The sequence below is a fragment of the Hemitrygon akajei genome, chromosome 12 (assembly GCF_048418815.1).
Source record: "Hemitrygon akajei chromosome 12, sHemAka1.3, whole genome shotgun sequence".
Taxonomy (NCBI): domain Eukaryota; kingdom Metazoa; phylum Chordata; class Chondrichthyes; order Myliobatiformes; family Dasyatidae; genus Hemitrygon; species Hemitrygon akajei.
Window position 1 is genome coordinate 112,470,328 of NC_133135.1, and position 21,973 is coordinate 112,492,300.

General features: G+C 43.7%; 1 protein-coding gene across 1 annotated transcript in view; it reads right to left on the bottom strand.

Annotated features, from left to right (window-relative positions):
* Positions 1 to 21,973, bottom strand: part of LOC140737391 (BTB/POZ domain-containing protein 7-like) — a 196,443-nt gene that overhangs the window by 39,029 nt on the left and 135,441 nt on the right. The window contains 1 exon segment of the mRNA XM_073063872.1: positions 781 to 924. Coding sequence (XP_072919973.1) covers positions 781 to 924 — 144 coding nt within the window.

Consider the following 21,973-nt stretch of genomic DNA (forward strand, 5'->3'; position numbering starts at 1 on the left):
AGGCCTCAAGCCACGGGCGTACCTGCTGCTGCTGACCAGGAGAGGGGACGCCGAAGGTGGTGTAGTGTGGGGGCTGGCCTCTGCTGTCGAAGCTGCCTTCCAACGCCCGATCAATAGAATGGCAGGCTGGATTGTGTGCGCCTGCACACTGCTGAGAACTGTACCATCAATTTGCAGGACATGTTGCTCAGGGACTTGGCTATGTATTTATTTTTTGGTGTTACTATGTTTCGTTTTGCTTGTTATTTTGAATGTGCTGTGTATATTTTGTACCTTAGCCCCAGAGGAACGCTGTTTCATTCAGCTGTATTCATGAATGGTTGACTGATAATTAAAACTGAACTTGATTTGATTTGATTTTTGTATGTCACCATATACTACCCTGAGATTCATTTTCTTGCAGGCATTCACAGTAGAACAAAAAACACTACAAAATCAAAGAAAAGCTACAAAGACTGACAATCAATGTGCAAAAGAAGACAAACTGTGCAAATACAAAATAAATAAAATTAATAGTACATAAATAAGTAAATAAATAATACTGAGAACATGAGTTGTTGAGTCCCTGAAAATGAGTCTATAAGTTGTGGAATCAATTCAATATTGAGGTGAGTGAGGTTAACCTGATGGTTGAAGTGTAATAACTATTCCTGGCCTGCAGGTGTGGGATCTAAGGCTTCTGCCCAATGGCAACACTTAACTACAGCATTTCTCTGCAATATTCTGAACTGCTGCATTCTAATACTGGTAAGATGAACTAGTTGCTTTATGTCAGCTTGCCTTGGCTTCTTCGATGTATGGCGTAAACAGTCGAGGTCTGGCACCGATACCAGAGGCCTTGAGGCAAAACCACGCTCTGGATTTCCTTCCCTCTGGGGGTGGGAGCATGTCCAGTGGAGGAGAACTGATCAATGCTCGCTTCATCTGCAAAACAAAAAATAATTTGTCATTTCCACTCTATAACACAGTGGATGAGAAACAAAGCAAACAAACGAGGTACTTGATGCACCATCAACAACTCTCGGAGACGGGAGGCAAACGATAGGCTTTTATTAGCTGCAAGAAACCACGATTAGTAGCAAGAGACCACCACACAACATCCTGGAGACTGAGGGAGGAGCAGTGCCTCCAACCGCCTTTATACAGGGGTCTGTGGGAGGAACCACAGGAGCAGTCAGCAGAGGGGCGTGTCCAGACAGGTATCTGTAGTTCACCACAGTACTACAGGAATTCTACGGTTCAGGCAGCATCCGTGGAGGGAAACGGACAGTTGACGTCTCAGTCAGGACTGTTCTTCTGGACTGAAAGATGGGGGAGGTTGTGGGAGATGACCAGTATAAAGTTAAAGATTATAAAGATGGCTTATTTTAAAAGATTTATTGTTCACATGTATATTGAAACATAGAATAAAACACATCATATCCGATCATACTTCGCTATTTCTACCAGTTTAAAAGCAGATTTTAAGTTCAAAGTAAAGTTATTATCAAAGTACATATATGTCACCATATACATCCCTGAGATTCATTTTCTAATTAGTGGTAGAACCTGTTGGAATCTCATCCCTGCCAATGAAAAAAGTGCTACACCTGCCCGTTCACCTCTGCCATCACCACTAAGCAGGGCTTCGAACAGTCCTTCCCTATGCAACACTTCACCTGTGAGTGTTCAGGGTGGCCTTCTTTACAGTGTTTGAGACCCGATGTAGACTGGAGGATTGCTATATCCAACACTTTCACTCCCTCTGCGACCAGCAGTATTTCCTGCTGGTCAAGCATTTTAATTACAATCTGTATATCCATTCTGGCATGTTGGTCCACGGCCACCTCTACTGTCACTAAGGTCGGAGGAGCGAAACCTCAAATTCTGTCTGGGTAGCAAACCTGATGGCACAAATATTGATTGCTCTAACTTTCATACGACCATAAGACATAGGAGAAAAATTAGGCAATTAGTCCCAGCAATTCTGCTCCACAATTTCATCATGGTTGATCCACTTCTTTCTCAACCCTAGACTCCTGCCTTTTCCCCGTAACCTTTTATGCCTTGACTAATCACCATCTTAAATACACCCACTGACCTGGTCTCCATAGACACTTTCCAGTAATTTCGCCCCCCTCACACATTTCTCTTTTTCTATTCCAGCTTTGCTCTTACCCCTTATCTTCTCCTCATCTGCCTATCACCTCTCTCTGATTCCACTCCTCCTTCCCTTTCTCCTGGGGCCCACTCTCATCTCCTATCAGATTCCATATTCTTCAGCTCTTAACCTCTTCAACCTATCACCTTCCAACTTGTACTCCCTCAACTCCCCACCTTTTATTCTGGCTTCTGCTCCTTTCCTTTCCATTCCTGATGATGGGTCTTGGACCGAATTATTGACTCTTCATTCCTCTCTATAGATGCTGTCTGAACTGCTAAGATCTTTCAGCATTTTGTTTATGTTGCTCTGGATTTCCGGCATCTGCAAAATCTTGTGTTTATGAGGAAAGGGGAAGCAAAATAGTATTTAGCTACTAACATAGACATGAAATTCAATTGAGTGTACATTGAGTGTAGTTACCCCATTTGGGCCAAATGGGCCCATTAAGCCCATGTTCTCAATATTTATTGCTTACTTATTTATTATTATTATTCTTTCTTTCTGTCTGTATTTGCACAGTTTGTTGTCCTTTGCACACTGGTTGAATGCCCAGTAGTTTATCTTTTTTGTTTACCTTTTTAACTATTTCCATGAAACTCAGCTAATTGGGGCAGCTGCTTAATTGGGCCAAAATGTACTGGTCCCGATGTGTCCCAATTAACCAGAATCCACGGTACTGAGAAAGATAACTGAAAAATGCACACAGCTTTACACAGGAAACAACTCCACTCCATTCACAGATGGCCTCTGCCAGCTTTAACTGTATATAACACTGTTGTGACAAAAAATAAATAGCGGGAAGACAACGCAAGTTGGAGCAGAATCAAGGCCCACTTCTACAAAAGAACCGCGGACTCAGGTACATTATACCACCGACGATATGGAACAGGAAACTGCGGCAACATCGGCCATTCCTAAAGGAAAAGACCAACGAGAACTGCGCAAACGTGAAGGAAGGAGCACGCACAAACGGGAGCAACCAGAACTACAAAGCCCAGTTACGACTGCAACCGAAAGTGAAAGTGAATCTGAGGGAGAGTCAGATTCTCTGGAAAGATCAGACGAAGATGGAGATAAAAGTTCTTCTGGAAATATAGAAAAGACTTTGAAGCAAATAATGCGTAAATTAGGCGCATTAAAAGTAATTAAAAGTAATCAAAAAGTAATCCAAAAAAATGACAAATATGGAGATTATGCTTGATAAAATGACAAAGAGAGGAAAAAATGGAAAAGAGAATTATGGACTTGGAAACTAAAACGGAAGACATGGTTGAAAGAATGAACAAAATGGAAGATGAGAATACTGCCTGGACATCAGAAAGAAAACAATTTATGGAAAAAATTGACAAGCTTGAAAATTTTAGTAGACGAAACAATATTAAAATTGTTGGACTTAAAGAAGATATAGAAGGAGAAGATCCAATAAATTTTTTTCAAAAATGGATCCCTGAAAAATTGGAAATGGAAGGAGAAACTCCAATTGAGATTGAAAGGGCTCACAGAACCTTAAGGTCAAGACCTCAAGCTGATCAAAATCCACGATCAATTTTGATAAAGTGCTTAAGATACCAAGATAAAGAAAAGATCCTGAAGGCGGCTGTCCAAAGTGCCAAAAATAGAAACGTGTAGCGGCGTGCTACGCGCAGCGCTGAAATTACGACACGGAGTCGGTAAACTGCAACCACGGAATAAGTTTATTTCAAAAACACAGTCTTGCTTTAAAGCCTGTCTCCCCCCACTCGATACTTCGAGAGGCACGTAACTGAAACTCCTTGAGGCTATGTATCTTTGTCTCTGGCTCTGGCTAATTGTCAGCCGGTTCGAGTGTGCTAGTAATTGGGTCGCCACATAACCCCCCCCCAGAACCGGCGGTACACCCCCCAATGTCCACAGTCTGGGCCGGGCCCTGTTTGGGAGGTCGGCCTCTGCGCCGTGGTGCCGGAAACTCGACCGGTTGCGCCAAGTCCACGTGGGCCGGTTTGAGTCGGTCCACCGTGAAAACCTCCTCTCTCCCCCCAACCTCCAGCACGAACGTGGACCCGTCGTTTCTGATCACCGTAAACGGCCCCTCGTAGGGCCGTTGCAGCGGTGGCCGATGCCCGCCCCGGCGCACAAACACAAACTTACAGTTCTGCAGATCTTTGGGTACGCAGGTCGGGTGCTGCCCATGCTGCGAAGTGGGCATGGGGGCCAGGGCACCGAGTCTCTCGCGTAGTCTGCCCAGGACCGCTGCGGGTTCTTCCTCTCGCCCCCTTGGGGCTGGTATGAACTCCCCGGGAACGACCAGGGGCGCGCCGTACACCAACTCGGCCGACGAAGCGTGCAGATCGCCTTTGGGCGCCGTGCGGACGCCGAGCAGGACCCAGGGAAGCTCGTCCGCCCAGTTAGCTCCTCGCAGGCGGGCCATGAGAGCCGACTTCAGGTGGCGGTGGAAACGCTCCACCAGTCCGTTCGACTGTGGGTGGTAGGCAGTGGTGTGGTGCAGCTGAGTCCCCAACAGGTTGGCCATCGCTGACCAGAGGCTGGAGGTGAACTGGGCGCCTCTGTCGGAGGTAATGTGGGCCGGGACACCAAAGCGGGACACCCAGGTGGCGATCAGCGCCCGGGCGCAAGATTCGGAGGTGGTGTCGGTGAGCGGGACCGCCTCTGGCCATCTTGTGAACCTGTCCACGATAGTCAGGAGGTGCCGCGCCCCGCGTGACACAGGCAGGGGGCCCACGATATCCACATGAATGTGGTCGAAACGCCGGTGGGTGGGGTGGAACTCCTGCGGCGGGGCCTTGGTGTGTCGCTGCACCTTGGCCGTCTGGCAGTGCAGGCACGTTCTGGCCCAGTCATGGACCTGCTTGCGGAGTCCGTGCCAAACGAACCTGCTGGAGACCATCCGGACGGTAGTGCGGATGGAGGGGTGGGCCAAGTTATGAATGGAGTCGAACACACGTCGTCGCCAAGGTGCCGGGACGACGGGGCGGGGCTGGCCGGTGGCGACGTCACAGAGTAGGGTCCTCTCACCTGGGCCTATGGGGAGGTCCTGGAGCTGCAAACCGGAGACTGCGGTTCTGTAACACGGGATCTCCTCATCTGCCAACTGTGCCTCAGCCAGTGCCTCAAAGTCTACCCCTTGGGAAAGGGCGTGAATGTTAGGGCGAGAGTGCGCATCCGCCACGACATTGTCCTTACCCGAGACGTGCCGGACGTCTGTCGTGTATTCAGAGATGTAGGACAGATGGCGCTGCTGGCGGGACGACCAGGGATCGGACACCTTTGTGAATGTAAAGGTAAGCGGTTTGTGGTCCGTGAACGCGGTGAAGGGCCTACCTTCTAAGAAGTACCTGAAATGCCGGATTGCCAGGTATAGCGCCAACAGCTCCCGGTCGAAAGCACTGTATTTGAGCTCGGGTGGCCGCAGGTGTTTGCTGAAAAACGCCAGGGGTTGCCAGCGGCCCGCGATGAGCTGCTCCAGTACCCCACCGACTGCCGTGTTAGAGGTGTCCACCGTGAGGGCGGTAGGGACATCCATTCTGGGGTGCACTAGCATCGTGGCATTCGCCAAGGCATCCTTCGTTTGAATGAAAGCGGCGGCGGACACCTCGTCCCAGGTAATGTCCTTGCCCGGACCGGACAGCAAGGCGAACAGGGGGCGCATGATCCGGGCAGCTGAAGGGAGGAAGCAGTGGTAGAAATTGACCATACCTACGAATTCCTGGAGGCCTTTGACCGTGGTGGGTCGGGGGAAATGGCGGACCGCATCTACCTTAGCGGGCAGAGGGGTTGCCCCGTCTGTGGTAATCCTGTGGCCCAGGAAGTCAATGGTGTCGAGCCCGAACTGGCATTTGGCCAGGTTGATCGTTAGACCGGAGTCACTCAGCCGGGCAAAGAGCTGTCGGAGGTGGGACAGATGCTCCTGACGACTGCTGCTGGTTATGAGGATGTCATCCAAATAGATGAATGCGAAGTCCAGGTCGTGTCCCACCGCGTCCATCCACCGCTGGAACGTCTGTGCGGCATTCTTCAGGCCGAACGGCATGCGGAGGAACTCGAAAAGGCCGAACGGGGTGATGACAGCCGTTTTGGAGATGTCGTCTGGATGCATCGGGATTTGATGGTATCCGCAGATTAGGTCTACCTTGGAGAAGATCTGCGCGCCGTGCAGGTTGGCTGCAAAGTCCTGAATGTGCGGCACAGGGTAGCGGTCCGGTGTTGTAGCCTCGTTCAGCCTGCGGTAGTCGCCGCATGGTCTCCAGCCCCCTGTCGTCTTGGGCACCATGTGCAGGGGGGAGGCCCATGGGCTGTCGGACCGCCGAATTATCCCCAATTCCTCCATCCGCGTGAACTCCTCCTTCGCCAGTCGGAGCTTGTCCGGGGGAAGCCGCCGAGCGCGGGCATGGAGGGGTGGTCCCTGGGTCAGGATGTGGTGCTGTACACCGTGTCGGGGCATGGCTGCCGTGAACTGTGGTGCCAGAATCGATGGGAAATCCGCCAGGACCCTGGTGAAGTCGTTGCCGGACAGCGTGATGGAGCCAAGGTGAGGGGCTGACAACTGGGCTGCACCCAGGGGGAATGTCTGAAAGGTCTCGGCGTGAACCAGTCTCTTCCTGGGCAGGTCGACCAGTAGGCTGTGAGCCCGCAAGAAATCCGCACCCAGAAGCGGTTGGGCTACGGCGGCCAGTGTGAAGTCCCACGTAAACTTGCTGGAGTCGAGCCGTAGCTGCACCGGACGGGTGCCATAAGTCCTTATGGTGCTGCCGTTCGCGGCCCGTAGGGGGGGACCCGGCGCCCTGCTGCGGGTGTCGTAACTCGTCGGAGGTATGACGCTGATCTCGGCACCGGTGTCGACCAAAATCCGGCGTCCCGACTGTTTGTCCCAGACATACAGGAGGCTATCCCGATGGCCAGCCGTCGTAGCCATCAGCGACGGCTGGCCCTGGCGTTTCCCGGGAACTGGCAGGGCGGGCGACAATGGCGGGCATCTGCGCCCCACCGCTGGTGGTAGAAACACCAGTGTTCGTTGGGCTCCACACCCCGGCCTCTGGGTTTAGCGGGCTCTGCGGCCGGGCCTGGACTGGTTTGCCCCACTCACCTTCTTGGTGTTCCACAGCAAGTCCGCCCGGGCTGCTTCCGGGGGTCGCTGAAATCCGCGTCGGACAGCGGCAGGCGTATGTCCTCGGGCAGCTGCTCCAGGAAAGCCTGCTCAAACATGAGGCAGGGTGTGTGCCCGTCGGCCAGAGACAACATCTCATTCATTAAAGCCGATGGAGGTCTGTCTCCCAAACCATCCAGGTGCAGTAAACGGGCAGCTCGCTCGCGGCGGGAGAGCCCGAAAGTCCTTATGAGCAGGGCTTTGAATTCCGTGTACTAGCCGTCCGCCGGGGGAGACTGTACGAACTCCGCGACCTGGGCCGCTGTGTCCTGGTCGAGGGAGCTCACCACGTAGTAGTAACGGGTGTCCTCTGAGGTTATTTGCCGAACATGGAATTGGGCTTCTGCTTGCTGAAACCATAGGTGAGGTCGTAGCGTCCAGAAGCTTGGCAGCTTCAAGGAAACCACGTTAACAAACGCAGCGTCTGCCATCTCCGGTCCAAAAAAACGGTTGGACCGTCGGGGTCACCAATGTAGCGGTGTGCTACGCGCAGCGCTGAAATTACGACACGGAGTCGGTAAACTGCAACCACAGAATAAGTTTATTTCAAAAACACAGTCTTGCTTTAAAGCCTGTCTCCCCCCACTCGATACTTCGAGAGGCACGTAACTGAAACTCCTTGAGGCTATGTATCTTTGTCTCTGGCTCTGGCTAATTGTCAGCCGGTTCGAGTGTGCTAGTAATTGGGTTGCCACAAACGGGCCATTGATGATAGCAGGGAAAGCAGTTCTTTTTTATCCTGATATAAGTTATAACCTTTTGAAGAGAAAGAAGGAATTTAACCCAGCGAGAAAAGCCTTATGGGAAAAGGGTTATAAATTTATAATGCGTCACCCAGCAACACTGATAATTTTTTTGGAGGAGGGAAAAAGAAGAGTTTTTTCCGATTATCGAGAAGCGGAGGTGTTCGCACAAAAACTTCCATCTATTGGCTAATTACACATAGAGGCTTCCAAACGTAATGGATTAAAGATAAAGATAGAGACAGCGAACAGAAGTGATGGACATTTAAGGATAATACAGGGGAGAAAAGCAAAATTTTAGAAATACCAATTGAGAATAGTATTTTTTTCTTCTTATATATATACTTTTTTATGTTGCGGGGGGGCTGGGGAGCTTTGGATCGGTTACTGCGGGATTCACGTGTGTAATCATGGCGATCGCCATGACCCGTACAACAGAGGGGGGTAATGTTGTGTTCTTTTTTTTCACAACATTAGTAGGGGGGTATTTTGTTTTTTTCTTTATATTCTATTTTTCTTCTATCTTTCTGCCTGGATGATTGGTGGGGACACACATAGCAACATGGAGACTTTTAGAAAGATTTCCCAGGATACCACGAAAGTTGAAAGATTAGGTATTATTATAGATTGGAGTAATATAATTTTAAAAAATAATGACTAATTTACTGAATTTTTTAAGTTTTAATGTTAATGGGCTTAATGGGCCAGTAAAAAGAAAAAGAATTTTAACATACATTAAAAAAATGAAAACAGATATAGCTTTTTTACAAGAAACTCATTTAACAGACATAGAACATCAGAAATTAAAAAGAGACTGGGTTGGAAATGTTATTGCAGTTTCATTTAACTCAAAGGCGAGAGGAGTTGCAATTTTGGTTAATAAAAATTTACCAATTAAAATACAAAACGTATTAATTGATTCGGCGGGGAGATATCTAATTATACATTGTCAAAGTTTTTCAGAACTATGGACCCTTATGAATATTTATGCACCAAATGAAAATGATGTAAAATTTATACAGGAGGTCTTTTTGAATTTGGCTAACGCACATGATAAAATATTAATAGGTGGAGATTTTAACTTTTGTCTAGATCCAGTTTTAGATAGATCAACAAAGGTTGTCACAAAATCAAAAGCAGTAAAATTAACTCTATCATTGATGAAAGACTTAAATTTGATTGATATATGGAGAAGAATTAATCCAAAAGAAAGAGATTATTCATTTTATTCAAATAGACATAAAACATATTCAAGGATAGATTTTTTCCTATTATCAACGAACATTCAAGATAGAGTGAAAAATGTGGAATATAAAGCAAGAATATTGTCAGATCATTCTCCTTTAATAATGACAATGATAATGATAGATAAAGAGGAATCAATTTATAGGTGGAGATTTAATTCAATATTACTAAAACGTCAAGATTTTTGTGATTTTATGAAAAAGCAGATTCAGTTCTTTTTAGATACAAATTTACATTCAGTTGATGATAAATTTATATTGTGGGAAGCAATGAAGGCATATTTGAGAGGTCAGATAATAAGTTATACTTCTAAAATTAAGAAGGAATATATGATAGAAATAGATCAATTGGAAAAAGAGATTACAAAATTAGAAAAAGAATCTCAAAGAAATATGACAAGAAGAAAAACGAAGACAACTTATTAATAAGAAGTTACAATATAATACACTCCAAACATATCGAACAGAAAAAGCAATTATGAGAACTAAACAGAGATATTATGAACTAGGTGAAAGATCACATAAGGTCCTTGCATGGCAGTTAAAAACAGACCAGACTTCTAAAACAATAAATGCAATTCGAACAAGAGTCAATAAAATTACTTATAAACCTTTAGAAATTAATGAAGCTTTTAAGAATTTTTATTCTGAGTTGCATAAATCAGAATCACAAAATGATAATGTCAAGATAGAAAGGTTTTTATCACAAATAACTCTTCCAAAATTAAATACGGAAGAACAGAAGGGATTAGATATGCCTTTTACATTGAAAGAGGTCGAAGAAGCCCTAGGATCATTTCAAAGTAATAAATCCCCAGGAGAAGATGGTTTTCCACCTGAATTCTATAAAAAGTTTAAAGATTTATTAATTCCTCCTTTTATGGAGTTAATACACCAAGCGGAAAAAACGCATAAACTTCCAGAATCTTTTTCGACAGCTATTTTAATAGTATTGCCAAAAAAAGATAGAGATCTTTTAAAACCAGCATCATATAGACCTATTTCTTTATTAAAAACTGATTATAAAATAATAGCAAAAATCTTATCTAACAGATTATCTAAATGCTTACCAAAATTAGTACATATGGATCAAACAGGATTTATTAAAAATAGACAATCGGCAGACAATGTAACTCGGTTATTTAGTATAATTCATTTAGCGCAAAAGAGGGAGGAAATGAGTGTGGCAGTTGCTTTAGATGCAGAAAAAGCATTTGATAGATTGGAATGGGATTTTTTATTTAAGGTATTGGAAAAATATGGATTAGGAGTATGTTTTATAAAATGGATTAAAACCTTAAATACTAATCCCAAAGCTAAAGTAGTGACAAATGGTCAAATTTCAACACCATTTCAGTTAAAAAGGTCAACTAGGCAAGGTTGTCCATTATCACCTGCTTTATTTGTGTTGCTGATAGAACCATTAGCTGAATTAATTAGAATGGACCCAGACATTAAGGGTTTCAGAGTTAATCAGGAAGAATACAAGATTAACTTATTTGCTGATGATGTTCTGCTTTATCTAACAAACCCATTGCACTCGTTGCGTAAATTATCCTATAGATTAGAAGAATATGGGAAAATATCAGGTTATAAAATAAATTGGGATAAAAGTGAAATTTTACCTCTTACTAAAGAAGATTATAGTCAATGTCGATTAATAACCCAATTTAGATGGCCGGCAAATGGTATAAAATATTTAGGTATAAGAGTTGATAATGACATAAAGAACTTATATAAATTAAATTACTTACCACTATTGAAAAAAATTCAAGAAGATCTTGATAAATGGATGGTATTACCAATAACATTAGTAGGTAGAGTAAATACCATAAAAATGAATATATTCCCTAGACTACAATACTTATTTCAATCACTACCAATACAACTACCCCAGAAGTTTCTTCAAGAGCTAAATAAATATTTGAGGAAGTTTCTTTGGAAAGGTAAGATGTCAAGAATATCGTTGGAAAAATAGACATGGAAATTTGATCTAGGAGGGTTACAACTTCCAAATTTTAAGAATTATTATAAAGCAAATCAACTTAGATTTATTGCATCTTTTTTTGAGAAAGATAAACCGGCATGGATTAGAATAGAACTAGATAAAATAGGAGAAAATACACCAGAAGATTTTATATATAAATGGAAATCTAAATGGATACAGGAAAAGAAAGAATCTCCTATATTAAAACATTTGATTGACTTATGGAATAAGATAAATGTTGACGATGAGACAAAGAAATCCTTATTAGCAAAGAGATCTTTAATTCAAAATAGACTTATTCCTTTTACAATGGATAATCAACTTTTATATAATTGGTTTCAAAAAGGGATTAGATATATAGGAGATTGTTCTGAAGGAGGTATATTAATGTCATTCGATCAATTAAAGAATAAATATAAAGTATCAAACAACACTCTTTTTTGTTACTTTCAACTAAGGGCTTATTTAAGAGAAAAATTAGGTCAAACAATGTTATTGCCGAAATCTAATGAAATAGAAACTTTAATTCAAAAAGGAAAGATTAAAAAATTCATCTCTTGTATGTATAATTTGATTCAAAAACAGGCAATTAAACAAGGAGTCCATAAGTCAAGACAAAAATGGGAAAGTGACTTGAATATTAAAATTGAAGAAAAAAATTGGTCAAGACTATGTCTTGAGAGTATGACAAATACAATAAATGTCCGGTTAAGATTAGTGCAATATAATTTTTTACATCAATTATATATTACACCACAAAAAATAAATAAATTAAACCCAAATTTATCCGATCAGTGTTTCCGATGTAACCAAGAAATTGGTACTTTTTTACATTCTACTTGTCTTATTCTAAAATTCAACCTTTTTGGACAAATTTAAGAGTTTTATTGGAACAAATTATTGGAATACAACTTCCACATAATCCAATATTACTGTTACTAGGTGATATTGAAGGGATAAAACCGATACTCAAATTGAATAAATATCAGAAAGAATTTATAAAAATTGCATTGGCAGTAGCTAAAAAGGCTATTGCAGTTACTTGGAAATCGGATACATATTTAAGTATAGATCGTTGGAAGAAAGAAATTTATGGCTGTATTCCACTTGAAAAAATTACTTATAATTTAAGAGATAAATATGAAACATTTTTGAAAATTTGGCGTCCTTATTTACAAAAGACATGATTAAATATATAGGTGCTCCGAAGATGAAATAATTGGTTATTTGGGGAAAGAAATAAATATATATACTAAAGTTATTACAAACTCCATGGAGCATGTGGGGATCTTCCAATATCCAGGCACTCTTTCTTTTTCTTTCTTTCTTTTTTTTCTATAGGGATGTTAGGGGGGAGGGGGGATGGGTAATATACATTTTTTTTCATATACTTTTATTCTGTAACTACTTGAAAACACAATAAAAAAGTTTAATTTAAAAAAATAGCAACCAATTCCCATGTCGTAAGCTTGCACGAAGGCTGTAAAAGAAGTAGAGTAATCTTTCTCAACAGAAGATTACTCTAAGGTATAAACATTAGTTAGGGCACTGGGTGTCTAGTGCAGGGACTACTGGCAAGCTGCAAGGAGTTCAGCACTGAAGCACAGAGCTCCTGCTATCAGCATTAGTGTTGTAGAGGGTCAGTACTTTTGCGCATTCTCGTATGGGAGCCCAAACATTCGATAGAACAGGCCAGCTGTCCCATGCAAAATTGCTGTATGATTCCAGGAAGCTCCAGCTCAAAGCATTTCCTTTTTGTTTTTAAAAGTTGAATTGATATGCAAATACAAAAAGAAAGAATTAAATACCAGAAATACGAAAGGAAACAGGATTCTTTATTTGTAACATGTGCATTGAAACAAACAGTGACATGCGTTACTGTAGTTGTATTAAATCAAATCAGTGATGATTGCGTTGAGCAGCAGACAAGTGTCACCATGCTTCTAATAGCAACATAGCATGTCCACAACTCACTAACCCAACCATGTATCTTTGGACTGTAGGAGGAAACTGGAGCACCCGGAGGAAACCCGCATGATCACAGGGAGAATGTGCAAACTCCTTACAGACAGCAGCGGGAATCGATCTCAGAGGTGGCATTCATCAATGTAGTTAATCAAATAACCTGAATAACTTTATACTGGTGGCCGCTCCTCTCCAAACCACTTGAATACTGCAAGGCCTAGATCAAGGTTTCCCAACCTGGGATCTATGGATCACTCTGTTAATGTGCAATGCAGAAAAATAGGTTGGAAACCCCTGGCCTAGATAGACATACAGAGGATGTTTCCAATAGTGGATCAGAGTGCACAGCACATCCTTAGAATAGAAGGATGTCCTTTTAGAATAGAGATGAGGAAGAATTTCTTTACCAGAGAGTGGTGATCTGTGGAATTCAATGTCACAGATGGTTGTAGAGGCCAAGTCTGGCATCTTCCCTCTTCCTTCAGTTCTGAAGAAGGGTATCGGCCTGAAATGTCGATTATTAGTTCTTCTCATAGAAGTTGCCTGATCTGCTGAGTTCATCCTGCATTTTGTGTATGCTGCTTTGGATTTCCAGAGGAAGTTACTGACACGATGAAGGTGGCCAGAGATGAACGACCTTCATTGTTGCTCTAATGGGCATACGCCTCGCCTTTGGATTTCCAGAGGAAGTTACTGACACAATGAAGGTGGCCAGAGATGAAGCACCTTCACTGTTACCCTAATGGGCATACGCCTCGCCTTTGGATTTCCAGTGTCTGTAGACCTTCTCATGTTTATAATTAAAGAAAAAGTTGATAGGTTCTAAATTAGTCAAGTGTCAAAGGTTACAGGAAGAAGGCAGGAGAATGAGGTTGAGAGTGATGATGATAATAAATCAGCCATGACCGAATGGCGGAGCAGACCTGACAGGCTGCATGGCATTTTGCTTAGTGCCCAATGTTAGTGTTCTCAGAGTTTAGCAGCTATCTACTCTACAGTCATGAATCAGCACGCTTAGTCGATCAATGAAAGGGAAAAGAGATAATTCTCTCAAGGCACTTTCTACTCATTGAAGCAATTCAAGGTTCTTTCCAAATTTCTATTCACTTCCTTTATATTCCTGTCCCATGCAACAGAATATGATGATTAGTAATGCAGATACATATCACTAGCAAATATCTTGTGCAGGTGAAAGGAACCTTTATAAGGTTAAACATGTAATATTTTAAGTTAATATACACATTATTTCCAATAAATAATGGGATCATACAGAGGTCAATTAAGAGGCCTCTGCTGGTTAAGTAAATATTTGAAGATTGGAGACTTACACATTCAGTGGGCTAGTTGCACAGTACCCTCACCAGTGAGTCAGAGCTCATGAGTTCAAGAGACTTGAGCATATGTTGTTTATTCGTTAATGCTGGGTGGCATGACGTAGGCAATGAGGATCTTTCCATGACCATGATTGTTTATGGCAAATAGTTCTACAGAAGTGGCTGGCCATTACCTTCTTCTGGGCAGTGTCTTTAAAAGACGAGTGACCCAGCATTTATTAATACTCTTCATAGATTGTCTGCCTGGTGCTAGTGAACACATCTACATGAAACACTGTTGTAGGAAGGCAACATCCATCCTCAGAGATCCTCACCACCCAAGACACGCTCTCTTCTCACTGCTGCCATCAGGTAGAAGGTACAAGAGCCTCAGGACTCACACCACCAGGTTTCAGGAACAGTTGCTACCCCTCACCTATCAAGCTCCAAAACAAAAGGGGATAACTACATTCACTTGTCCCATCATTAAGATGTTCCAACCCACCAATGATCTCAGTTCAAGGACTCTTATCTCATGTTCTCACTATTAGACAATAGACAATAGGTGCAGAAGTAAACCATTCGGCCCTTCGAGCCTGCACCGCCATTTTGAGATCATGGCTGATCAACTACTATCAATACCCGGTTCCTGCCTTGTCCCCATATCCCTTGATTCCCCTATCCATAAGATACCTATCTAGCTCCTTCTTGAAAGCATCCAGAGAATTGGCCTCCACTACCTTCCGAGGCAGTGCATTCCAGACCCCCACAACTCTCTGGGAGAAGAAGTTTTTCCTTAACTCTGTCCTAAATGACCTACCCCTTATTCTCAAACCATGCCCTCTGGTACTGGACTCTCCCAGCATCTGGAACATATTTCCTGCCTCTATCTTGTCCAATCCCTTAATAATCTTATATGTTTCAATCAGATCCCCTCTCAATCTCCTTAACTCCAGCGTGTACAAGCCCAGTCTCTCTAACCTCTCTGCGTAAGACAGTCCAGACATCCCAGGAATTAACCTCGTGAATCTACGCTGCACTTCCTCTACAGCCAGGATGTCCTTCCTTAACCCTGGAGACCAAAACTGTACACAATACTCCAGGTGTGGTATTAATTGCTATTTATTTATATTTGCATTTGTGTAGCTTGTTGTCTTCTGCACTCTGGTTGATCTTTCATTGATCCTGTTATAGCTACTATTCTATAGATTTGTAGTATGCTACAGAAAAATGAGTCTCAGGGTTGTATATGGTGACATACAAGTACTTCGAACCAGGACTTGTGATATGGGTCAGTTGCTCATATGTCCATCCACCACCTGCTTCCATGGCTTCATGTGAACCTGATCGGGGGGGGGGGGTCTAAGGAGGTGCTACACTTTGCCCAAGGGTGACCTGCTGGCTAGCGTAGGGAAGGAGCAACTTACACCTCCTTTGGTAGAGCCGATTCTCCATACCACCACATATATAGGGTGCGAAATCTTGGTGCGATACCGAGCTAGGAACCTTTTAAATGGGCGGGGGGGGGGGGGGCACAGTAGCGTAGCAGTCAGCATCAAACAAGAGAAAATCTGCAGATGCTGGAAATCCAAGCAACACACACAAATTGGTGGAGGAACTCAGCAGGCCAGGCAGCATCTATGGAAAAAATGTACAGCTAACGCTTCAGACTGAGACCCTTCTTGGCCCAAAACAGGTCTCAGCCGGAAATGTTGACTTTACTTTTTTCCATGGATGCTGCCTGGCCTGCTGAGTTCCTCCAGCATTTTGTGTGTGTTAGCAGCTAGCATAATACTGTGGTGAGCATTTGGTCCATAATGACAAACGAGGAAGCTCGTTTATTGTGATAGACACAAAACAGATTGGGCACCATGACCTGGAGAGTGAACCCCCCCCCCCCACCCAGTCTCACACAGACATGGGAGGTGACCATCACACACCCCAGTTACAAATACGTAAGTGAATAACTGCATAACCCAAGCTAAAATGTAACAATAAATGAACTAGAACTTCCCACCATAATCCTACAAAAGCATTTTAACACATGAACAATAAACAGTACTGGTCATTAGAAATGCAGGGGTGGACTGTTGACCATGCCCCCCCCCCACCCCCCAGAGCGTCACAAAACTTTACAGTGGTAGCGACTGAAGTCCAATTCCACTGCTGTCTGCAAGGAGTTTGTACTTACACCGCATGACCACGTGGGGTTCCTCCAGGTGATCCAGTTTCCTACGCGTTCTACAGATGCATGGGTTAGGGTTCGTAAACCATGGGCATGCTATGCTGGCGCCAGAAGTGTGCTGAGAGCTGTGGGTCACCCTCAGCACAATCCTCGGACTGTGTTGTTTGTTAATGCAAACAATGCATTTCACTAGGTTTCAATGTACATGCAACAAATAAAGCTAGTATTTAAAGATCTCTTTAAAGTTGAAAGTAAATTTGTTATTAAGGTATGGATTCTATATATAGCCTTGAGATTCGTCTCCTTGTAGGCAGCCACAAAACAAAGAAATACAACAGAATCCACGAAAGCTCCACACAACTAAGAACGACAAACATTCAATGTGTGAAAAAAAACAAACTGTGCAAACAATAAAAAGTATACAAATAATACTGAGAATGTAAACTGCAGACTCCCCGAAAGTGATTCCACAGCCACGAAGCCAGTTCAGCACTGAGACAAGTAAAACCGGTCCAGGAATCCGATGGCTGCACGTATTAAAGCAAGACGCAAAACACCATCACTGTTACAGATTAATGATCCCATGGAAAGACTCGGTGGAGCGGGGACCAATCCCGTGGAATGACTCCATACAGCAGGGAAGTTAACCTCAAACTCCTGGCCCAATATTCATCCCTCAATGAACACCACTAAGACCAGGCACTGGGACTTCATCACTTAGCTCTTTCTGGAAGTCTGCAATTTAAAAACGCTTACCGCACAAGCCACAATAGTAACAATATAAAATAATTCCAGCATAACCCAGGCCCACACTTCCATATGGTATTCAGTGTATTACAGCAGGTGAGGACCCTGAGTGATGATCCACACTCAACATTTTAGAAACAGCTTCTTCCCTCTCCAGCATCAGAATTCTGTTGTGCTCACTACTTTACACAACGTTTATACACATCTTGTCATAACTCATAGTAATGTTTGCAGTGCACCGTACAGCTGCCACCAGAACACCTGTAAGTAGTTTGTACGTTCTCCCTGTGACCGCGTGGCTTTCCTCCCACGGTCCAAAGACGTGCTGGTTGGCGGTCCTGTGATTAGGCTCGGGTTAAATTGGGGGACTGCTGGGCGGTGCGGCTCGAGGGGCCTGTTCCTTGCTCTATCCCAATAAATAAATAATAAAACACTACATATATAGACCATAAGACCATAGGGCAGAGGAGCAAGATTAGACCATTCAGCCCATCAAGTCTGCTCCGCAAATCCTTCATTTATTATCCCTCTCGACTCCATTCTCTTGCTTTTGCCCTATGACCTTTGAAACTCTTACTAATCAAGAACTTATCAACCTCTGCTTTAAATATACCCAATCACTTGGCCTCCACAGCCATCTGTAGCAATGAATTCCACAGACTGTCTTCTGACTAAAGAAATTCCTCATCTCTGTTTCTAATCATATTCCATGATGATAAACCTGATTCTGTAGATTCTTAGCTTTTTGGTAGCACCCTCTTACTAGTCAGATGTCAATCTAATACGCAGCAAACATTTAACCATCACATACATCAGAACACCACCCATGAAATAGATAATCTGGCATTACATTGCATTCTTTAAGAGAGCTTGCTACACGAAATTGCCTGCTGCATTTTCTAACAACTTCTAAGAGGACCACAACCTTGTTGTGGTTTGGAGGCTTGTGTGCCTCAATGACCTGGAGAGCCATGTTGTCTGGTGTCAGGGATTTATGCTTTGGCTCCTGGTAGGGTCACACATGCCAAACAGGTGAAGGGGTAGAGACCAAATTAAGGGTCGTCCACCAGTCCTCCAGTTTTGGACGTTCAGCTCAGTACAGTAACAAGATTGTTACAGAAACAGTAATGAAGAATCCTTCTCCACCCGAGTGTGACGGTATTCCTGAGTCTCCATTCCAAACTAGTGTGACTGACAGTAGAGAAAATCGAGAGGAAGCTACTGACATGATGAAGGAAATCCTAAGCATCGCTAGTCATTGAGGACCTTCATTGCTGCCCTGATCACCAGTGGTGTAACAGGCAGTAAGTAATTTTTCAACTTACAACTATGCTGCACTAAATGGTAAAAATGCTTTACAACCTATTTAACTGCGTGTCATCTCAAAATAAAGATATTTCTATTTTTCACCTTATAAATTTACATTTTATATGGTGGCATAGTGGTTATCAGAATGCTTTACAGAGCCAGCGACCTGGGTTCAATTCTGCCAATGCCTGTTCTGCCCATGACCGCGTGGGTTTCCTCGTGGGTGCTCTGGTTTTCTCCCACAGTCCAAAGACGTACCGGTTGTTAGGTTAATTGGTCACTGTAAAATGTCCTGTGATTAGGCTAAGCTGAAATCAGGGGTTGCTGTGCAGCGAGGCTTGAAGGGCTGGAAGGGTCTATTCCATGTTGTATCTCAATAAATAATAATAATTTTTCTAACCTCCCCCCACTATTAAAAAAAAGGAAAGTAAACAGAGCCTACTTAGCCAGTTGTATAGAAAATGCTAAAAGTTCTGAGTAGAAGACACTTAGCTGAAGATGCAGACAACTGGTTAGAGAGCAGAATTCAAGCCATGGGATTTGGGCAATATCCTGGGATAGACTGAATGCTGGCTCACAGACAGCAAACTGAAGGGAAATAATGAGACCTACTCAAGGGTGGCAGGTGGTATCCAATATGGGACCATAGGCTGCCTACAACTAATATTTATAATTTTCAAAGGTGAATCATCCAGATTGGTGAAGAGTCATTCACTTGGCTCTTTACTGCCTGTGTGCCTGTCCGGCTGCTCCAGGCTTTGTGACTGTGAGCTCTGTGACATTTCGCTCTGCTCTGTATTGAACTGAGGCTGAGGCTGTGGGCCTGCTTCGGGCTTCGTGTTCAAGAACTCACTTTTGTTCTCAATGCTATTTGTTTACTTCTGTTGTTTGCACAATTTGTTTCTTTTTCTCTCTGCACATTGGGTGTTCGTCAGTCTTTAAGGTTTCTTTTGGGTTTCTTGTTTTGTGGCTATCTGTAAGGAGTCTCCAGTTAATAACAATAATAGTTGTTAGTAATATTTTTAAGTTTGCTAATGACAAAATTTAGTGGGACAGTGCATCATTCTCTGCAACTGCAAGGAGAAAGAAAAGAGCTTTCAAGGCATTTTGACTAAACTGACTGAGTGGGCAAGTACACCCAGTGGCCAGTTTATTAAGTACACCTGCTCATTAATGCAAAGATCTAATGAACTAATCATATGGCAGCAACTCAATACATAAAAGCATGCAGACCTGGGGAAGAGGTTCCGTTGTTGTTCAGACCAAACATCAGAATGGGGAAGAAATGTGGTCTGAGTGACTTTGACCATGGAATGATTGTTGGTGCCAGACAGCGTGGTTTGACAATCTCAGAAACTGCTGATCTCCTGGGATATTCATGCACAGAGAATGTTTACAGAGAATGGTGTGAACAGCAAAACAAAATCCAGTGCCTGGCAGTTCCATGGGCAAAAATGCCTTGTTAATGAGAGGTCAGAGGATAATGGCCAAAATGGTTCAAGCTGACAGAAAGGCAACAGTAGCTCAAATAACCTCTTCGGCTGATGATGACTGAGGCCTGGGCAAGGTTGATTGGGAGACCTGCAGTTGCCCCTGCTGCAAGTCTCCCTTCTCCACGCCACCGATGTTGTCCAAGGGAAGGGCATTAGGACCCATACAGCTTGGCACCAGTGTCATCGCAGAGCAATGTGTTGTTAAGTGCCTTGCTCAAGGACACAACATGCTGCCTCAGCTGAGGCTTGAACTAGCGACCTTCAGATCACTAGACGACCCCTTAACCACTTGGCTATGTGCCACACATAACGACAGAAGGGTGAAGAGGAGCATCTCTGAACACACAACAGGTCAAATGGATGGGCTACAGCAGCAGAACATCACATATATACACAGTCAGTGGCCACTTTATTAGGCACAGGATGTACCAAATGAAGGACCACTAACTGCATAAATTCCAAGAACTTGGGTAAAGTAACTAACACAATGGGGTTTCCATTCCTCCACCACTGATGCTACCCTGACTCACAGCTCCTACAATTCCCAGACATCAGCGCTCACCTCATCTTCCTGTCACCTTAACAGGGATAGAGTTCTTCTTCGCCCCATGAGCCTCCACATTCAGCGCATCACTCTCTGCAATCTCCACCATCTCCAAAAGGATCCTACTACCACAGAATACATCTTTAACTCCCCCCCCCCCCGACTATCCGCTTTCTGCGGTGATGACTCCTTCCGTGATTCGCTGCAAGCAGCCAAGGTACTACCCCTGCTCATTCATCTCCTCCTTCCTCTCCACTCAGGCACCCAAACAGTCCTGCCTGGTGATGTAGCACCACCTGGAAATCTGTTGGAGTCATCCATTGTATCTGATGGTACTCTACGTTGGTGAGACCCATCGTAAATTGGGTGACCGCTTTGACAAACGCCTCTGCTCCATCCGCAAAAGCGTAGTTTCCAACGCCAATCATTTCAATTCCTATTCGCATTCCTGTTCTAACATGTTGATCTATGGCCTCCTCTTCTTCTACAATGAGGCCACTCTCTGTGTGGAGGAGCAGCACCTTATATTCTGTCTGGATAGCCTCCAATCTGATGGCATGTACATTGATTTCTCCTTCCGGTTAAAAAAAAAGCCCTCCCCCCCACTCTTTTTCAATTGCCCACTATAGCCTCTTTTAACCTGCCTATTAATGCCATCGCCTCCCCAGTCCCCTTGTCCTTCTCATTCTCCTATGGTCCACTTTCTTCTCATATCAGATATTTTCTTCTCCAGCCCTTGACCTTTCCCACTGGTCTGGCTTCACTAATCACCTTATAGCTATCCTCCTTTTCCTCTCCTCACCTTTTATTCTGATGTTTTCCTCCTACCTTTCCAGTCCCAAAGAACTGTCTCAGCCTGAGATGTCAGCTGTTTATTCATTTCCAAAGATACTGCCTGACTTGCTGGGTTCCTTCAGTATTTTGTGTGTGTTGTTCTGGATTTCTAGCATCAGCAGAATTTCTCATGTTTATGAAATGATGATAACACTTCTAAGTTTGCTAATGACAAAACTAAGTGGCATCCTGAATTGCAAGGAAGATGCAAAGAGGTTTGACAGCAATTCGAACAAATTAAATGAAGGGCCGGTATAATATCTTCAGATGTATCGACGGGTTATCAGTGTAATGTCCAATGTGTCGGGGAGTCAGTGTGACGTCAAT